Source organism: Leopardus geoffroyi, chromosome B4 (genome assembly GCF_018350155.1).
Source record: "Leopardus geoffroyi isolate Oge1 chromosome B4, O.geoffroyi_Oge1_pat1.0, whole genome shotgun sequence".
Taxonomy (NCBI): domain Eukaryota; kingdom Metazoa; phylum Chordata; class Mammalia; order Carnivora; family Felidae; genus Leopardus; species Leopardus geoffroyi.
In genome coordinates, this window is record NC_059341.1 from 75950532 (window position 1) to 75970436 (window position 19905).

General features: G+C 41.2%; 1 protein-coding gene across 1 annotated transcript; it reads left to right on the forward strand.

Moving 5' to 3' along the window:
* The first annotated feature begins 12246 nt into the window (after positions 1-12246).
* Positions 12247-19362, forward strand: LOC123590943 (olfactory receptor 8S1-like). Its single transcript, XM_045464621.1, has 2 exons — positions 12247-12565; positions 18746-19362. Exons 1-2 carry the CDS (start codon positions 12247-12249, stop codon positions 19360-19362), a joined length of 936 nt encoding a protein of 311 aa, XP_045320577.1.
* Positions 19363-19905: the final 543 nt, after the last annotated feature.

Genomic DNA, 19905 nt, shown 5'->3' on the forward strand with positions numbered 1-19905 from the left:
AAATCATTGTTGCACTATATGCTAACTAATTTGGATGAAAATTTTAAAAAATAAAATGGAATAAATAAATAAATAAATAAATAAATAAATAAATAAATAAACAAACAAACACATACTTAAATTTTAAATGAGAAAAAAACCCAAAAAACTCCTATATTTATTTTATTCTGCATATCACATGTCCCTGATATATTTAATTATTTGATTCAAGAAAGCAGTTGAAATGTGCAATGTATGTAGCCAGGGGGTGGCATTGTGCACAAGTGTGCAAGTGATTATGTATGTTGAGGAACAGGGATAAAAAAGGAGATTAAAATTCCTAAAACTATGCCAGAGGATGGTTGGATAAAATGGGTGAAGGGGAGAGGGAGATACAGGATTCAAGTCATGAAATAAACAAGTCACGGGAATAAAAGGCACAGCATAAGGAATATAGTAGATGATATTGCAATAGAAATGTATCAGGACAAGGGGTGGCTACACTTGTGGTGAACATAGCATAATGTATAAACTTGTTGAATCATTATGTTGTACACCTGAAATTAATATAACACTGTGCATCAACTATACTCAAATTAAAAAAAAAATTTTAACACAGTAAATTCCAAATGCAGAGAAAAGTCTTTGCTACTGAAGAACGCAATAAACTGTTTATTTCAACAAAACTTTACAAACAAACTTACATATAAGAAAAAAAAAAAGACCTCATCTGCTTATCCATCACTGCAGAATATGAATTAATTGGAGCCACCACCCTAGGTTGAGGATTACACCAGACAAAACTAAGAGATCATTTGAATTTAGGTTCTGAGAAGAACTTGGAGTATGGAAACCTGTCTAAATACTTAAAAGGGAAAGAGGGGAAACCCTGGAAGAGCAGGAGCCAAGACATTCATGGGCCCCACAAGAGTAGAATCTGTTGTGGTGAATTCTGTTGGCAATACTATCATCAGACCATGACATCAGGTAGACTCTGGGGGAGATGGGGTAGATTAAGAGTTCGCTGGATAGGTCATGATTACTGTAAGCAGTTGCCAAGTAGGAAGGCTTCCTGCCAAGCAGGAAGGCTTATGGAGGAGTAGAGTCTGAGTGTTCAGTGATGGTCAGGTTTCAAGCTGGGTTTGAAAAAAACTAACAAGGGAATTTAGTTCTGGATGTTGGGAAATATGCTTGGAAAACCAGGACATAAAAGTGTATTCACCCAGCAGAACAAATGGAGACATAGGCGAATTGATGAATGAGTTCACAGGTAGGACAGATGAATGAATGAGTAAATGAAAGAATATATGACTAAGTGGACAAACTGATAAATTATCTAACTGAGATGAATATGTATGTAGATGAATAGACTTCAGCAACCCTCCACAGGAGGACAGAAATGTGCTACTGGCTCACACCTGCTAGGGAAGAGAGAGGAATATTTAGGTGCCAGTGAGTGTGGCAGAGGAGAAGCCTCCTGCCAGCCCTTCACAACCACTACAAAATGAACGCCTGTGGATCCTCTGACAATAGGTCCGAAGGAGAAGCATCTGCTTCTGCACCATGGTTGACCATAGGAACTGAAACCAAAGAAAGGAAAACTGTGGAAAAGCAAGAACCATGATATCATTTATTTCCATAACCCAAGCAGGCATAGAAGGAAATAATCAAGATGCATATAATGGAAGAAGTAGAAATTAAGGTGAAGGTTGAAAAGTAAGTAGCATTTGGGTCAGAATTTGAAGGCTAAAAATTTTAGCCAAGTATCAGCTGAAGTCAAGGCAGGGAGAAGAAGAGTAATGAGGGCATCTGGAGAAGTCAGGTCAGACAAATGTGTTCCCTGAATTCTGCAGCCTGGAGGCATGCTAGAACCATCCAGGGAACTTTTAAACTACCCAGCACCATGGACCCAAACAAGACCAAGTGAAACACGGTATCTGCACATGTAGGTGTTACTACAAAGATTGGTTAATCCTTAAATGTTGAGCACAGAAGTTTTACTTTTTTCAGGAGGAACTTGGAAACAGCACTGTACAATAATAGAATAAGCTCTGGACATAGAGTCAGGTAGAGTTGATATAAATTCTAGCTGTTCAAATTGGAGACCCAAACAAGATTTATCAATCTAAGCCTCGGGGTTTTTTTAATGTTAAACATAAAGCTTCAGCTATTTTTTTCCTACTGTCATTGACAATGTTACATTCATTTTAAGTGTATAAGATAGTGATCCAACAAGTTTATACATTATGCAATGTTCACCATAAGTGTAGTTACTACCATCTGTCCCGACACATCACTATTGCAGTATCATTGACTATATTCCTTATGCTGTGCCTTTTATTCCCATGATTCATTCATTCCATAACTGGAATGCTGTATCTCCCATGCCCCTTCACCCATATTGCCCATTCCCCTACCCCCCTACCCTCTGACAAGCATCAGTGTGTTCTCTGTGTTTACAGGTCTGATACTGTCTAGTTTGGGCTAGATATTTGCCCCAGTTTTTTCATATTTAACTTTCAGTATAAACCTGAATGGTATTCCATTTTTGTTCCAGAACACTCAGCTTCAGTAAACCCCGGCATATCCAAAGAATGTTCAAGAAGCTGTGAGTTAGAGATTCAGTATTTGAAAACCTCTTTCCCATGCTAATCCTGCACAATGTGAGCTTCCATGATCTGCAAGCCCTGCCCCCGGCACAGGGATGTCTCTGACTAGAGACAAGGAAGAGAGAGGCATCATTTAAACCTTGCAATTAAAGACAATCACTGATTTCAAATTCTGCTCTCTTAACTTGCAAGAGGACATACTGCTGCTTCAATATACATTGAAGTCAAATGCCTATTTCTAAACCCAGTAAAAAGAGAAGGGAAGTTTGGGAACTTACATTGACAAAACAAATGAAAAATATAGTGGAGCCCAAATGAGATCCTCTTACTAAGGTGTGCAAACTTACCAATTAACTCTGGTAGCTGTGTTTGAGCACTTGTCAAACAGATCACTTGTTGGTATCTTATATGTTTGTCAGATCTCATCTTAAAGAGAACTGGAACAAGAGATGGCATTTTCTGGATCATTTTAAGAATAATCCAAAATAATCATCAGTCTCCACCCTATGATTTATATCTAGATCTATACTACTGTGAATTCATTCCACTTAAATTAATACGTGCCCAAATTCAATCAATTCTGATGGCAACGTGAATTTAATGATATTATAAATTATTACCTTCTTTAGATCCAATAATCTTATATAATTTCCATGGAAATAGGTGACTGAAGACATTCCAAGGAGAAATGTCACACAATTTACCTATTCTATATGCAATCAGACAGAGAATGTTAGTTAATTGCATAAATGAATGGATGGGTAGATTGATAAAAGATAGGGCTAGTGCTAGAAGACAGAAACATTCTGGGCAACTAGTATGAAGAAATTAAGTCAGTCAGCAGATAAAGACTCTGGGTATCCCAGGAACAAACACATGAGTGGAGAGAAGGGCCACATGCTTGCAATCTGTGTGCATGAAAAACAAACTCCATATAACTCAAAATTGTCCCCAGAAACCTCCCTGATGTGTGGTCTTCCCCTTCTTTCTTCCATCAATAATTCTGTTGACCAGAGACGATGGTATGAATAATAATAGCAGAAAAATAAACTATTTTTAGCTCATGCATTTAGGGTCTAGAAGAGGAGGAGGACCCTCCTAGGTCACTAAATCTCACTATCTTCTCCGACTAGGAACCTTTAGCTCTTGGTCTTAGCTTCCCAGATCAATGCACATTTTATAGTCAGTGTATACTCAACACTTCTGAGAGAGCATAAAGATTTATTTAGTGGATTCTAAGAACAACTAGAAATAAAAGCCTCACAGTAGACTAAAAAAATCATTATGCCCTAAGGGTCCAGAACTCAGACCCTCGCACAAGGAAAAGATGATTTGAGAACTTAAGGTAAAAGGAGTTCCCTAGAAGATCCAGGCATTTAAAAAAAAAAAAAAAAAAAAAAAAGCCTAGCTAAGAAAAAGGAATCCAGACCTAGAAGTCTGTAGGTGGGAACAAGGGGAAACTTTAGAGAAACAATGGAGGTCTAACTTTTTCTGGAATAAAGTACTCTTTTGGTTTTGGTCTTACCATGGTATAAGAAGTTGTCTTTGGTCTGGGGATCTCTGTGCACAAGAAAACCATTTTTTCTATAGCTTAACTAGAGAAAGCACAGACATAAATTTGACCTATTGGCAAGTCACAATGGGTGAAGGCAGATAGAGAAGCTTAAGCACACTTAATCAACTGAAATCTGTCACTCACAAAATACAGTGGGAGACATCCAGATCCTGAAAGGAACACAAGAGAGACTTCTCTCATGTCATCCCAGACTCAATCACAGAGGCTTCTCTTCATTTAGCTGCCTTTGTGATTCTATGTACTGGACAAAGAATATCAGTTCAGGTTCAGATATAATCTAGCAGAAGAAAAGCCAGGAGGGGCACCTAGGTGGCTCGGTTGAGCATCCAACTTCAGCTCAGGTCATGATCTTACAGTTTGTGGGTTCGAGCCCCACATCGGGCTCTGTGCTGGCAGCTCAGAGCCTGGAGCCTGCTTTGGATTCTGTGTCTCCTCCTCTTTCTCTGCCCCTCCCATGCTCATGCTCTGTTTCTCTCTGTCTCTCAATAATAAATAAACATTTTTTTTAAAAAAGAAGAAAAGCCAGTAATTCAGCTTATGGAGCTCAGAAGAGAGTGGTATTCTCTGAGGTCATATCCTCAAACCAAACTTGAAACTCATTAACTGGAAGAATTGAGGTTTATGAGAGTCTGAGGGCATTCTCACAAATACAGACTTTGCAATTTTAGGGTTAACGGTCTATCTGTAAACCGTAGGGCCTGAAGGACTTTAAAGTAAGCAGGATGGATAGTATTTCCCTCTTGTCCATGTAGGTGGGATTCTCCATTTGGAAATTACCTAGGGAGATGTATAGTGACATAGAGTTCACGAATTTATTTCCCACATTGACATGGGTTATGTCTTTAAGGATGTTGGTCTGAACATTCTGTTGATAAAATATCAACAGAGTTTAAAAAGTTTAAAAAATCAGAGTTTAAAAAATCAGAGTTTAAAAGTTTAAAAAATCAGAGACGGTTATTTTTCACTCTATCCAACTTGCATCTGACTCATTTGTGAACACTCAAAACAACGGCGTTGCAAAAAGCAGTGCAGAGACCAGTGCAATCGGCAATGGCACGTTCTAGCCTCAGGTAATGGACCTGAAGAAAGGCAGCTTCATCTTTGGAAATAAATTGCTTAATCAAAATGAGCATCAACTCAGGCAGTGTGAAAATTTTGTTTTATTTTAAAGATTATTCCAAAAACAGAGACAGCATCGTTTACCTCTATTTTGACAGGGAGAATTGTTATATTTTATCTGATGACACATGTTTATTGAGACACACACAAGACTGGAGTCAGTGATTTTGGTCGCTTAATAGAACACTTATTCAAAAGTCAAAAATACTTATTCACTTCCAGTACTACATTAAATAGAAAGCAGTGAAAGTGAAATATGTCCTTGTATTTTTCTTGATTTTAGAGGAAAAGTTTCAGTCTTGCAGTAAGTCTGATGTTAGCTGTGGGCTTTTCATATAGGAACTTTACTATGGTGAGGTTGTTTCCATCTATTCCGAGGTTGTTGACTTTTTAGAATTGTTTGTTTTTTTAATCATGAAAGAGGGTTGAATCTTGTTAAATGCTTTTATTGCATCACTTGAAACAATCATGCCTCCCACTCCCATCATTCTAGGATGTGTTGAATTACATTGATTGATTTTTGTATTTGAACAAACCTTGCCTTCCTAAGATAAATCTCTCTTGGTCATGTTGTATAGTTCTTTTGATAAGCTGCTGGATTTGACATATTTTCTAGTATTTCGTTAAGTATTTTTTCACATATTTGTAAGGGATATTGCTCTGTTAAGTTTCCTTTCTTGTGATGTCTTTGTCTAGCTTTGATAGCAGGGTGATGCTGGCCTCGTAGAATGAGTAGGAAGTGTTCCATCCTCTTATCTTTTTGAAGAGATTGAGAATGGTTGGTGTTACTTCTTTAAACATTTGGTAGAATTTACTGGCGAATTCATCTGGTCCTGGGATTTTTTTTTTTTTTTAGTTGAGACTTTTGAAAACTCATATTATCTCTTTGTCATAAGTATGTTCAGATTTTCTATTTCTTTTTGAGTAAGTTTTGGTAGTTTGTGTGCTAGCCAGAAAACTCTTCATTTCATATAATCTATCTAATTTGTTGGCATTCAGTTGTTCATAGTATTCTCTTACAGTTCTTTGAATTTCTGTAACATAATAGAAATGTCCTCACTTTCATATTTGATTTTGTTGAATCTTTTTTTCTTGCTCATTGTAGCTCAGGTTTTATCAATTTTGTTCATCTTTTCAAAAATCCAAATTTTGTTCTCTTATTCACTCTGTTTTTCTATTTTCTTCTCTCTCTCTTTTTTTTACATTTATTTATTTGTGAGAGAGACAGAGCACAAGTTGGGGAGGGGCAGAGAGAGAGAGAGAGACACAGAATCCGAAGCAGGCTCCAGGCTCCGAGCTGTCAGCACAGAGCCCAATGCGAGGCTCGAACCCACGAGAACTGTGAGATCATGACCTGAGCCAAAGTCCAACACTTAACCGACTGAGCCACCCAGGCGCCCCTGTGTTTCTATTTTCTATTTCATTTAGCTCCACTCTAATATTTATTTCCTTTCTTCTTGGGTTTGGTTTGCTCTCCTGTATTTTGTTCCTTAAGGTGAAAAGTTATTTTCTTCATTTGAGATGTGTCTTTTCCTTCCATGTAGGTATTTACAGCTACACATTTCCCTCCAGGACCGTTTTTACTGCATGCCATAAAGTTGGTATGTTGTGTCCCCTTTTCATTCTTCTCAAAGTATTCTTTAACCCTGCTTGTGTTTCTTCTTAATCCATAGATTAAGAGTGTGTAGTTTAATTTCCATGTATTTGCTAATTTTTCTGTTCCCCTCTGTGCTGGTTTATAGCTTCATGCCTCTGTGGTAAGAGAAGATACTTTGCATGATTCAGTCTCTTTAAATCTATTGAGACTTGTTTTGTGGCCTAACGTGGTTTAGCCACAAATGGCCAATAAGTGCTCAATATGAATAATCATCAGGGAAATGCAAATCAAAACCACAAGGTGACATCACCTCACACCTGTCAGAGTGGCTACTATAAGAAAACATGACGTGTTGGTGACAATGTAGAGAAATTTGAGCCCCTGCACTCTGTTGATGGGAAAGCAAAATGGTGCAACCACTATAACTAACAGTATGGAGAGTCCTCAAAAAATTAAAAATAGAGCTATGATACTGTCCAGCAATCACACATTTGGGTACTTATCCAAGAGTGTTGATATCAGTATCTCAAAGAATATTAGCTCTCCCATGCTCATTGCAGCACTCTTTCCAATAGCCAACATGTGGAGGTAACTTAAATGTTTATCAGAGGACAAACAGATAAAGAAATGCAATATTGACACATAATGGAATACTCTTCAGCATTTAAAAAGAAGGAAATTATTTAAAAAAAGAAAAAGGAAATGCTTCAATATGCAACAACGTGGATGACTCTGGAAGGCATTATGCCAAGTGAAATAAGCCAGTCACAGAAAGAAAAATACCGCATGAGTCCATTTATCTGAGTTATCTAAAATAGCAAAATTCATAGGATCTCAGAGTGGAAGAGTGATTTCTAGGGAATGGGGAGAGGTGGAAATAAGTAGTTACTAATCAATAGGCATAAAGTTTCAGTTCAGCAAGATGAATACGCTCTAGAGATCTGATGAACAGCATTGTACCCACTATAAATAATGTGTTGCACACTTGAAATTTGTTAAGAGGGCAGATCTCATGATAAGTGTTCTTACCATGATAAAATCAAATGTTAAAAACTATAAAAGCACGCTCAACCTTTAGTAATCAGGGAAGTGAGAATTATAGTTAAAAACCTTATATGTATTCACATATTGGCAAAAATTTTAAAGATTAAAACTATAAAGTGTTATTGAGACTATGAAATTATGAAAATCCTATGCCAATGATGGTGGGGATGTTGTAATTTTTGTTGGCCTGAGTCTGCCATACCATAAGTGGGCTGAATCATAAAGCTTTATCAATCTAGGATGGGAAAAATTGATTAGACATATAAAAATACATTTTCTGTTGATTAACTCCTTTGATCATCACAATTTGTAGATTTCCCCATTCATATGGATGGAGGAAAATAATTCCCTGTGATTTCCTAAATGAACCATCCAGCTCCTTACAGGTCCACTGGAAACTGCTACCCAGCCTTCCGACTTTCAAAACCCACGGGACATCCACCAAAGGATCAAGACGTTTGCTTTGACCCAAATAGTCTGAACACAGAGAGAGAGAATGCCCTATGATTCTTACAAGTTTCAACTCTTCTGGTTAATTAAAGTCTGGCATTTGGCTGTGACTTCAGGGAATTTAGAAATTCATCTGTCTCCTGAGTCCCCAAACTCAGCTGGCCAATTTACTGATTGCCTTTCTAATGGATTATGTCCGGAAATTGCTTCTTCACTGATACTTTAGCCCAGTATTTAGAATCACAAAGGCAGCTAAAGGAACAGATGCCCATGTGATTTCATCTGGATCACATGAGACAGGTTTCTCAGATACCTCTTGTAGGAATCTGAGTATTTTTCTACCGTGGTTAGTAAGAAAGACCGAAACATGTTATTTAAAACACATTTATCAGAGACAGTCTATTTTCCTGCCATCACGGAGACTTCTAACTAAGAAAAAAATTATCTACTAGTTCAATAATTGGAGTCTAGAAGTACTGATTCTTGCAAAAAGAGCACCTGATTGCGGATGACTCCTTACCCTATGGAAAAACCAGAGCAAACAGATGTCTTCTGTGCCAGGAAGTGTCATGAGCTGGGTAATGTCCTCCATGGTATCTGTAATGGTCTTCACCCCATCCCCACCCCCACTAGAGACTTCCAGGTTATATTTGTCTCTCCTCATCTGACTTTCTACTCCTGTCTCTTTGAGGCCACCCTTCTCATCCGTACCCAAACATCACTATTTCCCTGTGCTGGAGCCTAGCTCAGAACTCTAACCACCAGTTAGTTACATCAAACAAGGCTTTAAAGATTTGTCCTCCACCAAGGGTTTTGTCATCAGTCATTCTTACTATCTTCTCAATAATGCTTGTCTGTGCTTCCAGAGTATTGTTGAAAATGGGTTTTGTTGATTTCTTGCATTCTTTCTACAAATTTTTCACTAATCTAGAAATTTCAGGTTTAAGGGAGACTGAAACAAGCAGGTGAGAGGTTCCTACTCTGAAGACATATAGAGGAAACACAAGAGAGTAGACAGGGAGTTCCTGGATGGCCAGAATTTATAGAATATGTTATATATTATAAATGTTATATATTATAAAAGTCTAATCGCATATGCTAGAAAAGAGTTAATTTTTTTCCTCCCTATCAGTTCTAGTCTCCAGTAATGTAGATGGTAAAAGGAAAAGGAAAAAAAGATTTCAGGGGGAAATACTAAGGTCAGTGAAATGTAACTTCTATGCACACTGCTTCTCCCCATTCCAGATGCCTCCCAACCAGGGGCAGACAAGTTCTCTCTTCCAGCAGTAACTGTTTTTCCTCCTATCCTCATTACTACACCTTCCCGGACATTTTTTCCAATTCTCAACATTTTCCATGTGATTATACTGGGCAGATGAAGAGTTAGATGTAGAGTAATCCTCAGCTACCTGTATCTTTGGAAATAATAGGATAAAATTATTAGACCTAAATATTTTAATAATTTATAAATAAAATAATGTGCTATGTCTCCCACAGCTGATTGAATTTTAAATGTAGACACAGATTATTTTAAGAAATATTGGGAAAATACTGGGAAATGTGAATTCCCAATAGTGAAATTCCAGCCATATAAACCACCTGGGTTTTTTTCATAAAATGAATGTTTTTCTTAAAATGATTTAATCCAAGTAACCTCCTGCCGCACCTCTCTTTAAGATAGATTGTGAAAAAATGTAGACAAGATACCAATAAGTGGCCATCTGAGAAGTACTCAAGCTATCCCTGGCAAGTTGGCAAAACGAGTCTCGTATTCAGAGGAAAGCCCTGGGCTCCAGCTGGAGCTACCACTCTTCTCCCTGTAAGCAAAGAAACCAGTCTTCTTCCCCTTTGCTGAAATTCAAAACTAGTCATTCAGACTTCAGTGTGAATTGAATCCACTGTGTTCGCTCTTCAAAGGTAAGTGAGCAGAATTTGTAATCTGTGTTTATCTTCACTATACAGTTAAAATAAGCTTTGGCCTCACTCTGTCACCAAAGGATCTTGGGGACAGGGGTGAGAAAATCTGGAATCTCACAATATAGGGTTCTACCTACCTCGCTGACAGGTCGTGTGGCCCTGATCTATGCTGAATGTAAATGTGGTAGAATGAAGCAACTATCAGCTCAAAGGGAGGCAGCAAATTGAAAGTACTTACATTTTTTTCAATTAAATTGAATATATTTAATTAACTAATGTAGAAGTCAGAGAGGATGTTTATTCAAGAGAATTTTGCAAGCACAGAGATGAGAAAGACACATTAAAATTGACTTTTCCATTTGATTTTTCTTTTTCACTGCCAAGTCGGAATCAACTTGGTACGCCACCCTAAACCACACATTACCCACTGGACACGACTGATAGGTAACCTGTATCTGATCTTTCAGAAGGGCTTGGAATATAGACAGATGCCTAAATACTATCTAGCATGAGTGAGGAAAGCCAGGAAGACCATATTAACTGACCATATTGTTGTGGATTCATTTCTGGGTTTTCTATTCTGTCCTGTTGATCTATGTGTCTATTTTTGTGCCAGTACCCTACTGGTTTGATTACTACAGCTTTGTAATGTAACTTGAAGTCCAGAATTGTAATGCCTCCAGCTTTGCTTTTCTCTTTCAAGATTGCTTTGGCTAGTCAGAGTCTTTTGTGGTTTCAAACAAATTTTAGGATTGTTTGTCCTAGTTCTGTGAGAAATGCTGTTGGTATTTTGATAGGGACTGCACTATATCTGTGGATTCTTTTCGACAGTTAGGTATTTTAACAATATTTGTTCTTCCAATCCATGAGCATGGAATGTCTATCTATTTCTTTGTGTCATCTTCAATTTCTTTCATCAGTGTTTTATAGTTTTCAGAGTATAATTCTTTTACCTCTTTAGCTAGATTTATTAAGGTATCATTATTTTAGGTGCAATTGAAATTGGAATTGTTTTCTTAATTTCTCTTTCTGCTGTGTCATTATTGGTGTATAGAAATGCAACAAGTTGCTGTACATTGATTTTGTATCCTGCAAGTTTATTAAATTTGTTTATCAGTTCTAGCTGTTTTTTTGGTGGAGTCTTTAGGGTTTTCTATATAGAATATCATGTCATCTGCAAATAGTGAAAGTTTTACTTCTTCCTCACCAATTGGCAATTTGATTACTACAGTGATTTGTTGTCTGATTGATATGGCTAGGACTTCTCTCTTTTTTTAGTGGTTTCTTTTGATGAACAACTCAGTTCTGTTTTACCTTTATTATTTCTTGGCTATATTTTGTAACTTTATAAAATGTTTGGTAGTTTCCTCCCTTATCTCAACTCCGTAACACACACACACACACACACACACACACACACACAGCTTTCAAAATTATCTCTAAGATCAAATGTTACAAATATATGCAAAATAATAAAGAGAAAAAAGATAACACAAATGTACATAATTAATTAGTAAAAAACTATTACAAAGTCTTGAATGTAAGGTGAAAGACTGACTGAGGAAAACAGGATTACGGCATCTTCTGCAGAAAATGAGTTCTTGAGCAGAACATTATAGAACAAGATCAATGGCCCAGTTTAAAGAGATAAAAATTATTCAAGGGTCAGATCTGAAAAATTATGTGAATTTCTCTAGAGCTATTTGTAAGAAAAGAGCAACAAATGGAAAAAGCACGGAATATTCAGGGCTGATACACCAGGAAATCAGAAAAGGGAAGGCCATGCATGCTTCAAGGGACTGCATGAGAGATATTAAACAAGTATGGCAATAATGAGCAGATGAAGAAAAAAAAAGTGTATGTACATAGAATAAGTAGAAGCTTTGGGTTGCCAGAGGAGATGGTTGATATATTATTTCTCTTTGTGTTTTCTTCCAAAGTATTATCATCTTTAAATGGCCTCAGTAAATCACAGCACCATCATTGAGTTTCTCCTCCTTGGAGTCCCTGAAGATCATCATACCCAGGCTCTAGTCTTTGTTCTTTTCCTGGTAGTTTACCTCCTGACTCTGTCAGGGAACCTGTTGATAATCCTGGTTATCAGGACCAATTCTCACCTTCACACACCCATGTACTTCTTCTTGAATCACCTCTCCTTCCTGGATCTCTGTTACTCTTCGGTCACTGTGCCCAAGATGCTAGAGAACCTCCTGTCTGAGAAGAAAGCCATCTCAGTGGAAGACTGTTTGACCCAGGCCTTCTTTGTGCTTGTGAAAGGAACAATCCAAATAACAGCCCTACCTTAGTTTAAAGCTAGGTTCTCTTTTCTGTTTATTATGGATCTTTGATAAGAAATACAATTGCTGAGAAGTCTGTTTTGCTTGCTGTTTGCTATGAGCATTGTGAGACCTTTCCTGAATGTAACCCGCTGTGTAGTAGAATGGGTTGTAAACCTTCCTAAATGTAATGGAATGAGTAGTTGTACTTAAACTAACTGGCGTCTCTCGCTTCTGTAATCTTGCTTGTTTAACACATTCCTCACCTATCCCCTTCCCCTTTTTTTTCTCTCTCCCACCACAAGTAACAGACAAAGGACGCCCAATCAGAAAACCACAAATGTCCTTACTTTAGAATTTACCTATCAGGACCCTCACTCACCTATGCTGTTTGTCCCTGTCTATAAAAACCCTATACCAACTCTGATCGGGGCCTCTGTGTGTCACCGGCAACGAGTGCGCAGAGGTCCAGGTTCGAACCTGCAATAAACGACCCTTGCCGCTTGGCTTTGGCTCACGACTCTGGTGGTCTTTTGTGGGAGGTTTTAGAACATCGGGCATTACATTTGGAGGTCCCACCGAGATCTCCCCCGAGCTCACCAGACTTCTGATCAATGGGTCGTATCTGATTCCGATCGGTAAGTAAGCCGGCTCTAACGTTCTTCCTTTTCTCTCTAATCTGTGCTTCTTCTCTGGAGAACCGGTTCTGTCTGGAAGCTGGTGTGACCCTGGCGGACGCGCTATAGGGCACCCAGCCGGGGTCAGTTGGAGACGTCCACTGACATCTGGGGCTCTTTGGCCCATCTGGGGACCAGGTTGGTCCATCTGGGGCTGTTTGGCCCATCTGGGGCTGTTTGGCCCATCTGGGGACCAGGTTGGTCCATCTGGGGCTATTTGGCCCATCTGGGGACCAGGTCGGTCCATCTGGGGCTCCTTGGCCCATCTGGATTCTTTTCTGGGGGCTGTTTACGCCCAACGCGCCTGCGAACTAAATACTTTCATTTTCTTTATGAACCTCCAGAGTGCTAAAAATATCTCTAGGCGTCTAAAAAAAAAAAAAAAAAAAAAAAAGAAGAAAAACCATCTAGGCATGCCAATTATTACCGGTATTTTGATGTGATGTATGTCTGTGTGTCTGTCTGTTGAATGGAATGATTGTTGGGAGTCAGGGGCACGCGCCTGACTTACCCTATGTGTAGTCCCACAGCATAAGCTACGGGATTCGAGTGGGCTCTAACCCGATTTCCGCGGTGATCCTCATACGGCTTAAGGCGGTCAAAATCTTTTTGATCCGAGCAGGGGGTTTATACCTGCCCGCCCATGCTAAGAGGCACCTAAGTTCCCGCGAGGGACGCGGACGGGCGAGTACGCGAGTGCTTCTTTGTCAGTCTAAAGAGTGCTTCTTTGTCAGTCTAAATGTATTGTCACCCCGGGGCCCTTGTAAATACCGCCGTAACCCTCTCTGTCGGGCTAGCCAAGAAAGTTGGAACCGCTGCGAAAGATTTTTGTTAGTTCTTGTTTTTCTTTCATAGGTCGGATGTTTTATTGGAATTAAGTGTTTTCTCGGCTGATCAGAATTAATTATTCCATCCTTTGTTTCTCTCTCCTCCTTTCTCAGCTCCCTGCGGCTTTCCTTCCTGCCCCCTGACCAGCGGCGCCCCCCCCCCCTTTCTCCTCTCCTCTTCCTCAGAATTATAATATGGGCCAAACGCAGAGCACCCCTCTCTCCCTCCTCCTCGCCAATTTCAGGGACGTAAAAGCTAGAGGACACAGCTTAAGCCTAGACATTCACAAAAGGAAGTTAATTACCTATTGCCGCTCTGAATGGCCCACCTTTGGGGTTAATTGGCCTACAGAGGGAACCTTCTGCCTCCCTGTGGTCCTTAAAATAAAATCAAAAATTTTCCTACCAGGGAAAGAAGGTCACTCGGATCAGATTCCCTATATTCTGGTGTGGCAAGATTTAGTAAAAAAACTCTCCCAAGCCGCCAACTCCAGCTGCACCCTTTGATCTCCCCGACAACCAAGATTTACCTTTCCTTGACCCTCCCCCTTATCAGGTTCTTCCTCGCACTCCGCAAGCTGCCCTTATCCCTGCTGCGCCGGCAGAGCCTCCCATAGCCCAGCCCATAGGAGAACTGGAGAATAGGGAGGCTCAACCCGCGCCCATGCCTAGTGGGGGCAAAGTCCAAGGGCCGGCTGGACATACCCGTAGGCGGGCCCCACGTGAGCCAGGACTCCGCCTTCCTGACTCCACCGTAGCTTTACCCTTACGGGAAATAGGGCCTCCCGATGATACGGGGAATCCCCGACTTCAATACTGGCCCTTCTCTACTAGTGACCTATATAACTGGAAAACCCAGAATGCCCGATTTTCTGACAACCCTAAAGATTTAATAAGTCTCTTAGACAGCGTTATGTTTACTCACCAACCCACCTGGGATGATTGTCAGCAGCTCCTCCGAATCCTGTTCACCACCGAGGAGCGAGAACGAATTCAATTGGAGGCAAGAAAGCTGGTTCCTGGAGATGACGGCCAACCCACTGCTAACCTTGATCTCATTAACGCAGCTTTTCCCTTGACCCGACCCCCACAGGATGGCTGGGACTACAACACGGCAGAAGGTAGGGGACGGCTGCGCATTTATCGCCAGACTCTAATGGCGGGTCTCCGGGCTGCTGCACGCAAGCCCACTAATTTGGCAAAAGTGTATTCAATAATACAAGGTAAGACAGAGAACCCTGCCGCTTATTTAGAAAGATTAATGGAAACCTTCAGACAGTATACCCCCATGAACCCCGAGGCCCCCGAAAATCAAGCTGCTGTTGTAATGGCCTTTGTAAATCAAGCAGCCACTGATATTAAAAAGAAACTCCAGAAGCTAGAGGACCTGGAGGGAAAACAGATTCAGGACTTACTCCGCATTGCCCAGCGTGTCTATAATAATAGAGAGACTCCAGAGGACAGGCAACTTAAAGCCACCGAGAAAATGACCAAAGTCCTGGCTACTGTTGTCCAAAAGCCCCTGGATAAACACCAGCCCCTAGATAAGGACCAATGCGCCTATTGCAAAGAAAAAGGCCACTGGGCTCGAGAATGCCCTAAAAAGAAAAAGCCACATCATGGTCAAAAACCGTGGCCGCCAAAAACCACACCCGCCCTCTTCACTCAAGATGCAGAATAGGGGGGACGGGGTTCGGATCCCCTCCCCGAACCTATAACGCTACAAGTGGAGGGGAACCCAGTTCAATTCTTAGTCGACACAGGGGCACAACATTCGGTCTTGATCAGACCCCATGGAAAAATCTCTGAAAAATCTTCCTGGGTCCAAGGGGCTACTGGAATAAGAAAATATCCCTGGACCACCCAGAGAACTGTGGACCTAGGAAATGGAAAGGTCACCCATTCCTTCCTAGTCATCCCTGACAGCCCGTGCCCCTTATTAGGAAGAGACTTACTCACTAAAATGGGGGCCCAGATTCATTTTACGCCAGGGGGCCCCCAAGTGACTGGCCCGCACAACCAACCCATTACCATACTTACTCTAAGATTAGAAGATGAATATCGACTCCATCAGGGGCCACCCTCACAAAGTCAAAACATAGAGCCCTGGCTCCAGCAGTTTCCGGAAGCATGGGCTGAAACCGGGGGTATGGGATTGGCTAAACATTGCCCAGCTCTATTCATAGAGCTGAAGCCGGGGGCAGATCCAGTTCGGGTCCGACAATACCCGATGTCAATGGAAGCCAAAAATGGCATCACACCACATATCCGTCGCCTCCTAGACTTAGGCATCTTACGTCCCTGCCTCCCTGTTACCAGACCCGGACTTAGATACCCCTCTCCATGACTGCGCTGAGATATTGACACAGGTTCATGGAGTTCGGGAAGATTTACAGGACCATCCGCTGCCAGACGCCGAAGTTACCTGGTTCACTGACGGCAGCAGCTTTATACATCAGGGTCAAAGGTACGCGGGGGCAGCAGTCACAACTGAAACTGAGACGGTTTGGGCAGAGCCTTTGCCAGCTGGCACCTCTGCCCAACGGGCTGAACTTGTGGCCTTAACCAAGGCACTGACTTTGGGAAAAGACAAGAGACTAAATGTGTACACCGATAGCAGATATGCTTTTGCTACGGCCCACATACATGGAGCTATATACAGAGAGAGGGGACTGTTAACTGCAGAGGGGAAAACCATCAAAAACAAGAAATATTGGCTCTTTTAAAAGCACTCTGGCTGCCTAAACGACTAGCCATCATACATTGCCCAGGCCACCAAAAACCGATCACACCGGTGGCCAGAAGAAATAATTTGGCTGACCAGGTGGCCCGAGAGGTGGCCTTACAGGTGGACTGTGCTTTAATGACCACCCTACCAGACCCCGGTCCAGCTAGTTTACCAGAAAGTCCCACCTACACTAAAAAAGACCTAGACTGGATCCAAAAATTGCCTATGACTCAGTGCCTTAACGGATGGTGGAGAGCAGCAGACTGTAGCATAATCCTCCCAGAGGAAATGGGAAATAAAGTTTTATCCAAGATGCACCGAGCCACTCATATGGGCACGAGAAAAATGCAAGACTTAATAAGACATGCTAGGATCACCATCAAAGACTCTAGGACAAAAATCGAACAGATAGTTACTAGCTGTAAAGCTTGCCAACTAACTAACGCCACCAACCACGGGAAAAACCCTGGCTCAAGAACTCACGGAACCAGGCCGGGAGCCTATTGGGAAGTAGACTTCACCGAGGTAAAGCCTGGAAAATATGGATACAAATATCTGCTAGTGTTTATAGATACCTTTTCAGGATGGACAGAGGCCTTCCCCACCAAGCATGAGACTGCGCAGATAGTAGCAAAGAAAATGTTGGAAGACATCATGCCCAGGTACGGATTCCCTACCCTAATAGGATCAGACAACGGACCAGCATTCATTTCAAAGGTAATACAAGGGATAGCGTAGTTTATTGGGGCCGATTGGAAACTACATTGTGCATATAGACCCCAAAGTTCAGGACAGGTAGAAAGAATGAATAGAACCCTAAAAGAGACCCTAACCAAATTGACCATGGAGACTGGCGCTAACTGGGTAGTCTTACTCCCCTACGCTCTGTTTAGGGTGCGGAACTCCCCTTACAAACTTGGATTAACCCCCTTTGAAATCATGTATGGAGTGCCCCCCCTATAATTCCCAACCTATAGTCTAATGTGTTAACTGAATTTGATGATCATGAACTTCTTATTTCCCTGAGGGAACTCCAGCACACCCACCAGGAAGTTTGGCCCAGATTGAGAGACATTTATAAGAATGGGCCCCCTCCTGAGCCGCATCACTACCGACCCGGAGATTGGGTATACGTGCGGAGACACCAGCAAGAGAACTCATTACTGCAGGGGCTCTAACTCTGGCCATCCTACTTCTCGCTCTCACATTCGGCCCCTGTATCATAAACAGAATTATTAATTTTGTCCAAGACAGGTTCAATGCTGTACAATTAATGGTCTTACGAACTCAGTACCAACCGCTCGAGACATTACAAATAGAAAACTGAAGATCCAAGATTGGCTCTTTAGGCACAAGAAAAAGGGGGGAATGAAAGGAACAATCCAAATAACAGCCCTACCTTAGTTTAAAGCTAGGTTCTCTTTTCTGTTTATTATGGATCTTTGATAAGAAATACAATTGCTGAGAAGTCTGTTTTGCTTGCTGTTTGCTATGAGCATTGTGAGACCTTTCCTGAATGTAACCCGCTGTGTAGTAGAATGGGTTGTAAACCTTCCTAAATGTAATGGAATGAGTAGTTGTACTTAAACTAACTGGCGTCTCTCGCTTCTGTAATCTTGCTTGTTTAACACATTCCTCACCTATCCCCTTCCCCTTTTTTTTCTCTCTCCCACCACAAGTAACAGACAAAGGACGCCCAATCAGAAAACCACAAATGTCCTTACTTTAGAATTTACCTATCAGGACCCTCACTCACCTATGCTGTTTGTCCCTGTCTATAAAAACCCTATACCAACTCTGATCGGGGCCTCTGTGTGTCACCGGCAACGAGTGCGCAGAGGTCCAGGTTCGAACCTGCAATAAACGACCCTTGCCGCTTGGCTTTGACTCACGACTCTGGTGGTCTTTTGTGGGAGGTTTTAGAACATCGGGCATTACACTTGCCTTTGGGGGAACAGAGCTCTGCCTCCTTGCAGTCATGGCCTATGACCGCTATGCTGCCATTTGCTACCCTCTACTCTATGGTCAGAAGATGAGCAATGAGCTGTGTGTGGGACTGGCGTGGGGATCTTGGGGTCTGGCCTTTTTGGATGCTTTCATCAATACCCTCCTAGCCTGGAATTTGGACTTCTGTGAGACGCAAGTCATCTCCAACTTCATTTGTGAGATTCCTTCTCTGTTCCCTCTATCCTGTTCCAATAGCTCTGATAACTTTGCAGTTCTGCTCGGCTCTGCCCTCCTGCATGCCTTTGGGACCTTCATTCTGGTCTTCTTCTCTTACGCCCGTATTGTCTCCACCATCCTGAGCATCACCTCCACCTCAGGCAGAAGCAAGGCCTTCTCCACCTGCTCCTCCCACCTCACCGCAGTGAGCTTATTTTACGGCTCAGGTTTTCTTCGCTATCTCATGCCAACCTCAGGTTCCCCATGGGAGTTGGTTTTTTCCATGCAGTACAGTGTGGTCACTCCCCTAGCGAATCCCCTTGTTTATAGCCTAAAGAACAAGGAAGTAAAAGCATCTCTGAAAAACATGTTGCAGAAAAGTTTACAACATCTCAGGTAGCAGATGACAAGCAGCGGATGATTGGGAAACAGGACAGAATTACAGCAAAATACCTGAATAATAAGCATGAAGAAAAATTTTTGTTTGCTCGTAAAGTCAGATATGACAAAATATCTTTTAAAGCTGCCTCTGTTTGGAATTGCACCAAAAAAAATAGCAGCAAGGTGTTTTCTTGCTTTGGTTAATATTTTTCTTTCTTAGAGGCAGAAAACATGCGTCAGGTAATTATTTCAATTAAAGTAATTTGGTTACAGACATAGATATATATTATTCCTTTTGTTTGCAAGACATTAACAAAATGCTTAGCACTAGGGAAATTGCTTGTGTTGAAGTCTTGCATGGATTCCTGTGGGTATGAACCTGGGGGTAAAGTTTTGCTACAAAGTCTTTAAAGGAAGAAAGATACAGGTTTGAGATTGTGGAAGTGTGAGTGGTAGGTGGGTTTAGGATAAGCTCTGACTGAAGAGGGTCTTAAAGGCAAGACAGATGCAGCTGAAGGTGTCTGAGAAAGGAAGTCAGTTTGCGGGGCTAAACTCCAGGCCG